Genomic DNA, 13,886 nt, shown 5'->3' on the forward strand with positions numbered 1-13,886 from the left:
GTCTAATAAAAGCAACTAAAATAAGAGATACTACTTCGAAAACACAAAAGCGAAGTTCTATCAACTGGCAATTAAAGCGGTATTTTCCAATATTAATTCATAAGGCATTGTTCTTGAACAATTGTTCGGTTCTAACCTTCATGGAGAACATTGATAATGTGATATTCGTCTATAAAGATGTCATATTATACCAACCGATAAAATGGTGTATTTTCATACAGTATCTACGCATTTATAGCATCCATTCATATACTACCAGATGTATGATTTTATTGCTTTCTGGTGATCTGATTGGTACTCTCCGTTCAATAACATTCTGGAATATGCTGTAATACTATACAGTACACGTGGCATTGATAAAGAGCTACTTTTGAACGTCGATTAAAGTAATTTGAACGTCTTCAAGGTGATACTAAAGGGGGAAACTTCTGAATGTTTGAGGATTCTCTGTCGTCACATTGCTTGCAAACTTAGTAGTTGAGTACAATGCCGGATCAGGAATTATTTTGATAGTTTGGTTGGACACTGTTTTAAGTTTTTAATCGTTTCTCTTTTCATTGGTAAAGTTTCATCATATCAATATTTGAATGTACAAATTGTTTAAAATTATTAAGGATTACTGTCGATCGACTTCAAACGAAAGTGCTATTTATATGTATATAAACATGTAGATTAAATTCTAAAGAAGAAACAAGTCAAGAAAACTTTATTAGTTGATACGTCTTGACAAGGTTATCTACTAAATCACGCAAAACAATTTAGTTCTAAGAATTTTTTTTCTAATCATAAAAATTCTGGTATTGATTTTTACGATTTACCGATAAAACGAGAAGATATGAACAATTCTACTCAAGCCAATTCCGAAAACGGACCGAGTTGGTTTCTCAGACAGGAGTCACTAGAAAAATTGGACACTGTATCAGTTTCAGTATATACACAAAATGTGACAGCACCAGCAAGGTTAATGATGCCGTTGTGGAGCCAATTTCTTTTTCTTACGGCATTCATTGTTCTAGTTACAGTTGCATTAAGCGGGAACCTGATAGTGATATGGATTGTGATGGCCCACAAGCGAATGCGAACCGTAACAAATTACTTCCTGGTCAATTTAGCTGCGGCAGATACTTTGATTTCATTGTTGAATATTCCTTTTATATCAACATTCTTGTTATATCAAAACTGGTGGTACGGAGAAATATGGTGTAAATGTGTGAACTTTGTTTCAATATGTACGTTATCAGCAAGTGTCCTTACATTAATGGCTATAGCTATTGACCGGTGAGTACATTTTGTTTATAAAATTATCACGTTTTGTAAAAATACACATTGATCATTATCATTGTCAAATTTTAATTGTACACATCAACTAAGTGTATAGATTGATTCTATCCCATCCTTCAAATTTTTGTATAAACTTTAAAATACCATTGTGATTAAAACGAAACCAAATTAGGATATTTCATTGCATTTATAACGTTACAGATTTAACAAAGTTGAATTATACACTTAGAAGTATAAATTTGCATATTCTGTTACATTTTGTATCAATACGCTCCTATCGGACGAAAATAGAATTTGTTATGTGTACGTCTTTATGTCGGTATGCAAAACAATGCAAACAAAGAAACGAAAAAGAAAATTAAAACATAATTTTTATCAAATATTGTATAAACAAAAATTTAGTACGACAAGCATCGACAAATGTCATTTGAAAAGGTTGTTATCCCAATATTATCGCAGTTTTCCAGATTGACATGTGGATAAAAAATATGAATAAAACACAAAATTAACCCACTCCTGTTGACTGAATATAATAGATTATGGAATCGCAAACTATTTTCAATCAATAGCTTTTTTTTAAAGTTAAAAGTAAAATTTTCAACCCGTAGAAAAATTCTTTAATGGTATGATTAAATCTAATTAGGTCATTCTGCGAAAAAAAAAGACTTATACATGATATATAGTACCCTACTGAATACATATTTGCGCGAAACGAATCGTTAATGAATTAACAAAACGAAATCATCTTGGTCTTATCAGACTGTGCAAAGTGTACAATAAAACAAATAACAAACGAAATCATATACTTTATCTTATTTGTAAAATATGTTCTACCTATTTTGTAATGACCACTACCATGCATGATTTAAGAAAGAACTATTTTGGTAGAATGGTTATTCAAAATATATTGGTACAGTTTTCATTGTCTTAAGGTTTTAACTGATAAGTCTTTAATAGGCATTTACATATTCAATAACTATATGAGTAAGGTTTAATTACTTCATTGACACTAAATGAAAACTGGATGAGCATTAGAGTAATCAAGGGAACCAAGATTCCAGCGGAAAGCAAAATGATGTAATCCAGGGACAAAACCCAAACAAGGAAAACAGACAAACACAACAACGAACATAAGGTAACAAAAAAAAATACATACAAAGTAAGAAAAGTAAATGAGCAACTCGGACTCCACTCAAACTGGGAGCTAGGACCCGGTGCATCGGTAGGCTAAGCGTCTTATGCTTTTCCAGAAAAACCCGCCGAGTTGCTCATAAAAAGTCGAGTCCGAGATAGACGAAAGAGGAAAGAAAACCTAAGACACGTTGAACTAATCAGTTTTCATAGTGCAGATGGATACATCACAACTATCCACTAGTACATGATGACGACCATAAAACTTGTGTAGTTACGGCTAGTTCTGGCATAACGTATGCTTTGTTATATAAAAACTCCGTTTGTCGTATAATTTGGTCGACAGAGGATGTCAGGAATTTGCAGGAATATGCATTTACCGATGAACCGAAATGTTTATATGTGTTCATGATTTTCAATATCCCCATATGTACTGAAAATAATGATAAAAATATGTCATAAATGCTATTCATTTTCATCTTCTAATCAAAAATTGGCTTTTGTAGTATTGTTTATAGCTTTACCAAATTCATTTTTTTACGTTTAGCAACAATAAAAATAGTACTAGGCAAAATTAAAATAGATGACTATTATCTTGGTAGTTGCCGAATGTTTTTAATTTTATTATTTTTATCGAAGTTATTTCATTTGCATCTTTTTAGTTATGATATGAAAATGGTACTTATTGCAAACAAAAATGTCTCTATAAACCACAGCTTGGTTGCATAAAACACGAACGTTATGTCATATTTCCTTTGAACGTTTAATGGAACATGTTGGTAACTATTCAGACTGATTTCGTTTTCTTTCTTAATTCTGCTGTAGCAATGGAATGGATCTGGGACATAATCTAATTACTTAAGTCTGTGAATGCTATCAATTGGTAATTTATCGTAAAATTGCATTCGAACAGGGTGTCTTATTTCCAAATACCATGAAATAATGTAAAATAAAACAATGCGTAACTGAATATCATGATTGAAAATGCTTGTGGTTAAAACAAACATAAAATTACGAAACTAATTTCAAAACACAATTAACCTTTCAATTTCTTTCACACTTTTTTTTAACTGGATTGGCGTCTTTTATACTAAATTGAAAAAGTAAAAAAATTCCCATTTCATTTTAATTTATATGGTCAATAGCAAGCGCAACTTTGATAAGGTGTTATGTTGGTTATCTCAGGTAAAGCAAATAATAAGAAAGTAAGTGTTAGTCTCTGTAAGAATCGGGCAGTGGGTGAACATGATGAAAAAAATCCTTTTGATAGTGTAATATGACTGTCTGCACCATCAGAATCAAGGAAAAAAGACATTTTTTCTTCCATATCACTTTGGCTCATTGAGTTATATAATGTCATTGAAATGCACTAAAAATGAACATTTCAAGGGCAGATAACTCTGTCAAAAACCTTATTTTTCTAACACTCTATTGAAAAATGCCTGAGCAAAGCTAGTGATGCAGAGATTAAAGAATGGTCTTTTCAAATAAATAAAGTATTCTTGAGTGATATTACATTGTTACATCGGTGGGTTTTTGACATGCATGTTTATGATTTTTCCCATTTTGCCTAATTCTTACAAACACTTACATGTAATACATTGTTTTGTTTAAATACTGCACTTGTTATCAGACTGAAACATTAATGCATTATGTAGGCCCCGAGGACCGATAATGAGAGCCAAGTATCAATTTACATTTGTATTTATCATATGTTTTATGTTTTGTATGAATTATATACACTCTTTAAATACCTTTGCCAATGAAACAGATCAAATCCCGAATGAAACTTTAGTTACATATGCAAAATCGGGGTTATTAAAAAAATAATTTTATGTTGTTTATTGATACATCGAAGTTGAGAAATGATGAAATATGTGACAAAGAAGTATTCCATTCAGTTTTTTATCTTGTGACATACTTCAAAATTAGAAGACTTTTCACATTATCAACATATATCAAAATATTTTCTTTAATACAACCTATATAAGTAGTATAGATATGGTGAATACGTCAGAGACAACAAACTCACAGAGATATAACAAACTATGAGCTCATTGCTACCAGTGGCTCTTCAATGAACGACGAGGAAATCCTTACATCACTGAGTAGGCTGCAGCACAACCCCCGCAAAAAATATGTGTTCCAAATTCTTCGGCGGGTCCATACATATCTATCATGAAAAAGAAGTGATATTTTGTTCTTCTGGATGTATTACCGTCAACAACATTAGTAAATCCCATATTACTATTCATTGCGTAGAATTATTTGTTTATATTTACACTTATTTCTTGTTCTTATCTTCCGTACTGTTTTGACTACTGAGTTAACAAATTTTGACTGGTGAAGTAAAGCACGCTATACTACTTGGTTTAATCCACTTTCAATTGATAAAATACAACTCGAGGCGTTAGTCAGTGTTGTTACAATATGTTTGAAGTTCTACTGAAATGTTTGGGAAGTATCGACAACAAGGAATAGATTAAACAAAAACTGTTATTTAATTATGGGTTTTATTTTTTTTTATTTTATTTTGGCTTATTGATTATGAACGCTTCTTAAATCTAAAATCAGATTTAAATGTTTTGAACGAAAATTAATGCATAAAACATGTAGTCTTGAAATGAAAATAAGAAATGATTTCATATGACATCATGGTTTTTAATTCGATTCGGTTAAAAATCACAATAAACAACTATTGCATATCAGATAAAAAAATGTCTAGTGTGCTGTAAAATTTCTGACAAGTAAATGTACTCTTAGAATCGTTCATGCTCATATTTGTCTGAAACTCTTGCCAACATAGAAATTGAACCGTAATATAATTAAGTTATCAATTGCTTTCATTCCTGTCAATTCGTTATAAATGGCGAAAATTGATATGAAATGCATAAATACTTCCTGTAAGTTATATGTTCAAGAAGAAAAAAAGGATTGTAATTTGGCTCTATGTTAATAAATAAGGCATACATTTTATTTCAGTAAAATAATCAATTAACTTAAAAACAGTATGGGGTTTCTTCCTAACGTGAGCTTGCATAATGTAATAGTTTAATACACCAATAGGTGCAAATGTAAGTTGTATCATTAATATAAAATCGCACTCTTCGTTGACTCTGTCAACATTCAAGATAAATTGATTTTAAAATTCAAAATCCGCCAAGTATTTAAAAAAAATGTATCTTTTAAAAGTACAGAAATGACGTATGACGCAAATTTAGTTTTAGATTCCGTTTTAGATTTTCTAATGACTTTAAATTATTGGCGTATGTACCTTATCAGGACAATTTTTACAAGTATAACTCTCTGCATGAAACAAAGTGATGGACAATTTTTAAAAGACCAACCATCTTTTAAGAAATATAGTGTATTTTGAAGAAAACATTTATGTTTTGGCCGGTTGAGGTTCATTTGTCAGGGAAATTCAATTTCCCGTGCAGAGGGTATATTCAACATTCTACAGCTTTTACCTCTCTGCTACACTCGACTCAATGTTTTGCTATTCATGCAAATACGTATTGAAAGTTTGAAAGACTAAATGGGTAATGAAAATTTCACATCCTCTATGGCAGATGATATAAGTCCTTGGAATGATATATTAGTATTGTAAATCAGAAAGTGGTTTTAAATTTTAACAGGTAATTGTACCAATGATTTAATTTTCGCTATATTCGCGAGGTTTTGAATATCGCATAAACAAATGCTCGCGATACAAATGTACAGATATTTCGCATATATTTTTCATTCCATTACATCATAAGTCACGATATTTACTTCCCAATTCATAAAGCAAATCTCGAAATTTGGCATCCGCGAAAAATGCTCGCTGTACGATATGTCATATGGCAGACACAATTTTCTGAATATTTGTGGATAAGATTATTGTCTTGAGCGACAATAAAATAAAACGTTTTGTCGATTTAAATATCATATAATTGCAAAACTAAAAACAGCATATGGTGAAGCTATGTCATGTTCAAAATTATGGTTTTATAATTATCATTTTTGTAAAACGAAATTCTAGTTGTGTTGATTTATTGCAGTCTTTGGAGCATTAGGAATTAAAAATGTGTACAAGAAAAAAAATGTCAAAACAGTATTAGTTTCTTTGATAATGAAGCCAGCCAAATTATAAATTAATAAGTCAAAAGATTTAGTAAACTTCCACTAAACTTCGTGTTACATAATAATGTTACAATGAAGGGTAAGTACACAAAAAGTACACAGAACCCGCGAGTCTTTCAACCTGTTGATATACTATTCATTAACAAAATACAACATTGTTATTTTGCTGGAGGTTTACACCAGTTCGTTAGAAAAGAAGACTGTATTGTACTTAAAATCACATTTGCTTTCATGTTTAATCATGTTATCGGTATGCCAAAGAAATGGATTTTTCGATTTTGCTAAATGAAATATAATTGCATTATATGTTTTATTTTCACAGCACGTCTACTTTTATTTTAGTAATCAGGTAGATATGTGTTACTGGCTGTAATATGCTCAAATGCATTTAAATCAGAACACACATTTAGAAGTTTATTGAATGGTGATGTGTTCTGTTCGTCGAAATCACATGATAATATTTATCATGTAATTCTATAGAAAGGCATTCAAAATTCCAAACAACTATTTAGAACAATACATTAAAGCACTAGGAGTTGAAAATAAAAAATGAAAATAAATTTAACTACCATAACTTTATTCTCCTCTAAAATAATATTTGATTCATTGAAAACAGGAACATAGTTTCCAATCCTAGATAAGTTATTACAGTCTGAATCGACTTTTGAATGAATTCATTTTGATCTCCATTCATCCTTTTCCAATCCTATAATGTTAATGATCATTCTATATGATATCGTACCGGTAAATACTTCTCTTATAACATACTGATATCAGGAGGAGAACTGTTCATTTGACGCAATTAATGGCTTTATTTCTTTAGAATTAAATACAGCCTTTTATGGTTTTCATTCTGTCTGCCATAGTTTACGTGAATCGAGACATTGAATAATACTAGAGAACAGTTGAACTTACTTATTTAAGCGTTACATAATGTCCTTGCATCCTTTTATCATATGTGCTCAGATAAGAAAACTTTCCATGACTACTAATTGGAATATTTTATCATTTGTTCGCATCTAAAGGACAGGATGAATAATTCACAATGTCGTAAAATCAAAAATTACAGTAATAAAGAGATGAAAATACGAAATATAGACAAATGTCCTGTTTATACTGACCATCTTGTCATTAAATGAGATCCCAATGCAAATGTTAACGGTCGTTGTAACTTTATATTCAGTCAATGAAATAAATACTCGTATGAACATCCCAATTTGTAGTAGACTGATCGTTTTTTGTATCTATATTTAATAATCGGTCACCGACCAATTGCCATGAATGCTTTTTGTTCTTCGAAAAGCATGTCTTTTCTTACATTCATAAAGGATTATATATAGCACTATGAGTAAGCATGCATAAAAGCCGTTTACAATTAGATTTCAATTTAAGAAACTGTTCAAATAGTTCAGGCAGATCTTATGATGTCGATGACAGACCGATTTTTTCAAGTGTAATGTTAAAGTCATTATAATGTCAAGAAGAACGAAGATTTTTTCTGTATCAAAAGTGAATATCCAAGATGATATGTTGAAAGTGCTCTAAGAAATCAACTAAATTATAAACAGACGAAAGAGTTATATAGCTTTTTCATTCCCACCATTTTTTGTAAATTCTACACCAACATGCATTTTTGTTAGAAATTACGTAAGGAGGTAGACCTAAGGTAAAGAACATAACTCTTAAAATCAGAGACATGTTTGCATCATATTCAATTTCACCAAAGTGTTTCAAGCTTTCCTTTGAAACCGAATGAAACTAATCCAAGTTACTCTGAAGCTTACATGAGATTGATGTAAAATGGAGAATACAAATGATTTACAAGAGTTGTGTCCCTTACTCTAGGTCTACCCCCTTGAGTACTATTTTGTGATCCTTAATGACGAAAACGAAAACTGATCTGTGTCCCCACCTGCCTGGATTTTCAATTGGTACCCTCTTGATAGAAAATCTAGAAATCGAGTTAATATAAAAGTTTAGCCGTCACTCAATTTTCTCCACAATGACATATTTCTTTTCCCTGAAAAATAATAATTGAACGTAACTGGACAATTCGGGTGAGTTCTTATCTAAAATTAGAGGTTGTTTTTCGGAGATTTGTAACTCATTGATAGTCCGAATATTGTAGAAATCGATGTAGCTTGTTTATATTTTTATTTTATCTTTACAACTAAAAATACAGCTAACGAGTGTTTAAATATGATCCTGTTGAGTTTTATATGTGAGAGTTTTTCGTAAAGCTATGCTTGAAAAAATCATGATATAATATAAACAGTCATGTAAAAATGTTATTCATAATGAACACCCTTTTGCAGAAAAATATTCTGTCCATTAATAAATAAAACAACTGACGGCTTGGCTGAGATAGAACGTTTGCTATCAGGTCTTAAAACAAGTTCCGCAGACAACTCTATGAATTAAATTCCCAAGGTTATTTGTTAAAATAATTAAACCTGCTTCTGCCAAGAAAATAATAGCTTGCTTTCTCATAAAAAATAAAATAGATACCCATGAATCCATATTTTGTACAAATGGTCATAATCTTATAAATGGGAAGGTCCATAAAGAATTACTGTACTTGGATTTCGATTGTTTTATTTTATTTTAAATCTCTGATGAATCTTTCATTTGTATGCATGATTAGATTTTTTAAGCTGACACGTAGTAGCAGCTATATATTACAATGACAAAATTATCTGAATAAATCTGTTGATAAAACGTATTCAACATATAACACTTTAAAATGTCTGTTTTCGGTATATACATGTTTGTCAATTTATTTCAATTTTGCTATTATTCCGATAACTACACCCGTCTAATGCAGGATGATACCGATATATTTACTCTTATCCAATAACCAAAGAACATAAGCATACAAACCATTTGGTCCCTTTCCAGTTATGTGAATTGTATGGAGAAGTCCGAGATAATGATATCATATCTAAACTGAACCCAATTTGGATTGTAGAATTATTAGAAAAAAACTATGTTTGGATTATCTACGTTCAAAATGTAGTTAAACTTATATAAAGGATCTTTGAATTTGTCTGGTTTAGACAGGAGTTTGGTTCAGTCAGGGATCAGTATAAAAGGTTTTACTGGAGCATGGAAACATGTCTCAATTAAACAACATTTTAATCTTGCATAAATTTATTTGGTGATACGACGAACAAAAAGTTAAGGAACACGATCTTTGATGATGGATGGTCCCTGAAATCATCTAGTTCAGAATTAATTGGTGTACTTACTTTCCATATATTAATGATAGGTTCATCTTTAATTGCATACTTCTTTAATCGTCTCTTTCCCTTGTTTTTTTCGGCTTATTAATATACTATAGAATGATACTAAGAATGATTTTGCTTTCAGTATCATTCAAAGCACCAATCGTAAAAAATAACCGCGTTTTCAGAATTCTAATTTTCTGTTAGACATGCTAACCAACAGATAGACAATAAATGATTATGCTGAATATTAATAGCACATCTAAAACAATGCCTATAATTCCTATCAAATGCATCAGTATCTTAAAGCACTGGTATAAATACTTTGTAATATAAGTAAACAATTTTTCACAATTTTGCTACAAAATCGCCAACAAAAAGGAGAAAAAACTCATTAATATTGTCTCGTATGTTAGTTATACTAACACTATTTTAGGTATTATCGTGATCTCAAAATGTTCAAATCTAGTAATTTTTCTTTTCTTCTGTCTCGTTTCAATTTATCTGTATTACCAACTTTTAGATTATTTTCACAGTGAAATTATTTATTCATAGTTTGTAACACTGTTGTCTCATTTCTGAAAATAAAGGTATTACGCAAGTTGTCTATTTGTTTACTAATGTATCAAATGGGTACTAGCAATGATGCTAAAAACTGCAATCTTTATATTTACAAGCTTTTTTATTTTACAAAGTTTAAAATTTGCTTTGCAACGTTCATACATTGAACGTTAATTGTATTTTGATATCTACTATTGATTTCAGTCGTTGTTTTAAGTGCATAAGGGCCTGTGGCAATTTCTGGAATATTTCCTACATACGCATCTTATTTGTTTTTACTGTTTAACATATAGTAAACTGCAAATATCATATTTATATCATTTATAACTGCCTGCCTGGCATCAATTATTGCACAAACAGTACACTTGTTTCAATAGTTGCCAAATTGAAATTGAAGTTTGCATATAAAATGTATCTGTCTTTTTCTTTTAAAATCAATAACCCACGAAACGGGAAAGTAAATTCTATATTCATGATTGCAAAAATTACTTGAATCGAATATTTAATTTAGTTTTAGATACTGTTTAATATGAACATGGTATCAATTAAAACAAAAAGGTTACATGGTTTAAAATGTTCATATTGCGTTTCAGAACAAAACAATTTTGCACTTTGCGCATTTACAATATGCCATTTTCTAACGTTGGGATAATGGAGAAATTGCACTTTTCTGTAGCAATTGTTCATGACAACTTCGATGAACCAAATAATCTAGTTATGTTTTATACAAAGTACCTCATTGATGACCTTTGATCTGCAATTAAAGCCAGATGTAGCAGACTTAATCGGCATAAAGATTAGCTAAAAGCACTTACAGTCTTAAAAATAGTCAAAGTAATAGTTTTCACATTACTGCAATTTATCAAATGCATTATAAGTCATTAAATCGCAGTTTGAGTTGACATATCCGTTGGAATTGATTGTCCAAGACAAAGACATTTAATTCCATAGTTAATGGTCGCGTATTCATAAATGACAAAGTCAGACGAGGCATGGCGTAAAATGATATATGATTAGATAAAAAGAGAAAGTCATTTTCCTCTTTTGGCCTAGTGCGTATAAAATAATTAAAGATATTTAAGTCATGAAGAACTAAGAAATTAAAAACTTACTTTAAGTACATTAAAACGACAAAGCAGCGCAAGCGTCTTGAAGTGGTTAGTTAATGAAACAAATAAAATCTTAATAAAATCACAGTTACATAACCACGTGTCTTCAAATATAAAATAGTAAGCAATGGGGACAAACGAAAAGTAGAATACATTGTATAGTTTTATTGTGACACAACAACCCCGAGACAACCATATCCACCTTAGAAGGTGCTTGGGTTTATAGGGATAAAAGGCTGTCATAAAATGTGATAATAAAAAAGCTTTGTAATATGAGGAAATATTTTTTGGTATTATTTTCTCTTCTACGGGTAAAAGAACAAGATAAACACAACACTCTAACATCTTAAGGCAATGTTGAAAATTAAAAGGACCGAACCCATATACCTTATTTACTATAACGATCTGATAATAACAAAAAAAAAATAATAAAACAAATAACAAAAAACAAATAGACACCAAACCTGAGCAAATCTTACTACAATATTAACTTAGTCCTATACAGGAAGTATATGTTTCACCAGTTTGTTTTCAAATCCCATGTTATGATATACCTATTTACAGTCTTTGTCAAAAAAGGTATGTAATAAGCAGTGGCAAAGAAAACAAAAACAAAAACGTTAAATACGGATGAAAGATGGACAGACGCATTGATATCTATATACCTCATGAAAAGCGGGCATACCAAAATACTCAACTCACGCTTGAATCAATGCTCATCTCATTACATCTACAGATTGCACATTTATCTATGATGTTTGCATGTCTATCGACAGGCATGTTAATCAAATTTTGTTTAATGATTTGCCTGCCCGACAAAAATATCGTTTACTTTTTCTTTCCTTACAAGAGAACGATTAGTTATGTATATTTTGTTCGCATATCTCATAAAGAATGCGAACGATATTTTGTCAATCCGGCGACTTTGCTTTCAATCTAATGATCGTCGATTCGTTAAGTATTTATTTTCGCGATCAGTGCATACAAGTGAATTTGCATGCAACGTATATTCCCTCGCTTATTTACTTAGAATATCTGCCTTCTGATCAATCTCCTCTGCAGACACATAAATATTTCGAGATTAATTACAGATCACCCAGCTAGCTTTTAAGTTTTGCCACACAATTGATGTCAAAACAATTATAACGCATGCGCACCTGTTGTACCATACTTATTTGAATAAAGAGGCAGGGTTAAGACTGCTGACAAGGTATAAATTTAAAAAAAAACATAATCTCTGTGAAGGATTACCATTCTGATATAACTATTAAAAATGAAATGTGCATGCCTTAGTTTTTGTATCCTTGTTTTTTTTCAGTGAAAACACGATTTTTCAATTGTGTACCTCCCCTAATGATTGCAACTTCAGCTTTCTTTTGTCAATGAAACGCATCAATACTGACAAATGACTGTAATTATTTTCAGACAGTAATTGACAGATGTATAACATCTTTTGTTTGTTTCTTATCCTTTATTCCTGTACTTATGTAATTTGGCACGTAAATAGCGAAACAAATACATTTAGTTGACAAATTTGACTTAGTAGTAATTTTAAAACGCCTTGTCATGTTGTAGCTGTGAAATCTAGCAGCTATTTTTGTCAACTTAACATACATCAACGGAAGTCAACTTTGTAACTTAATGACAAAAGTGTACATCTTAAAAGTGCATTTACGAAAAAAAATGATCTGTATTTATTTCTAAGTTCATCATATTCTTTTGTTTTTGTTGGTCTTCGTTTTTTCAATAATGTATACAGGGCGTCCTATCACACAACCTTCTTTATACGCCGTTGACGACGAAAATATTTACTTCTTTATTTGATGGTTTATTTGATGTTTTTTTTTCTTATTTTATTTTTTTGCGTTTGCAATGAATTCTAGTGTCGAATGCTACTTTTTGCTAACCCTGTCTTCTTGGCTGGAATAAAAGTTTCAACCCAAATACTTTTTGTGTTCCTTCTATTGTCTTCGTTTTGTTTGATTTATGCTGTTATCAGAAGTACGTGAAGAAATTAATTCTGTTCTCTATTGTTTAAGTTGTTTTTACAGAAAAAATATATATATACATACTTATTAAATCTTCTGAAAGGGATACTACGGTTAGTGGAAGAACAGAGTGCCATGCCAGTCAAATACCTTTGGTGTTGGATAATTACATTAGTGATGAATACCATTTGCTAGGCTTCGTCTCAAAGGAGTGGTAATTTCTTCTTATTAAATTTGTTAGCTATTTGCTTCTTTTGATTAGGTACAGAGCTATTAGATTTAACACAAAATTTGTTTTCATCTCAAAGGCGTAGGTCTGTTGTCAGGAAAATCAACAGCATCTTTGGATGTGGTCACTTTTTAATAATTGTATTAGGTTCAGGGTATGTTGCAGTAAGAAAAGGGCTTTATATAATAGGCTGAATCTTAATACATTTTTGTATGTAGTCACCTTTTAATTTCAATAG

General features: G+C 30.7%; 1 protein-coding gene across 1 annotated transcript in view; it reads left to right on the forward strand.

Moving 5' to 3' along the window:
• The first annotated feature begins 208 nt into the window (after window positions 1-208).
• LOC148620371 (tachykinin-like peptides receptor 99D) overlaps window positions 209-13,886 on the forward strand; it is a 47,143-nt gene continuing 33,465 nt past the window's right edge. Inside the window, exon 1 of the mRNA XM_088581201.1 lies at window positions 209-1,278. Within this exon, the coding sequence (XP_088437327.1) occupies window positions 836-1,278 (443 nt within the window). The 5' untranslated portion in view covers window positions 209-835. The remainder of the gene's footprint in view (window positions 1,279-13,886) is intronic.

The sequence above is a fragment of the Perna viridis genome, chromosome 4 (assembly GCF_037379345.1).
Source record: "Perna viridis isolate PV_CMFRI_1.1 ecotype Kerala chromosome 4, ASM3737934v1, whole genome shotgun sequence".
Lineage (NCBI taxonomy): Eukaryota > Metazoa > Mollusca > Bivalvia > Mytilida > Mytilidae > Perna > Perna viridis.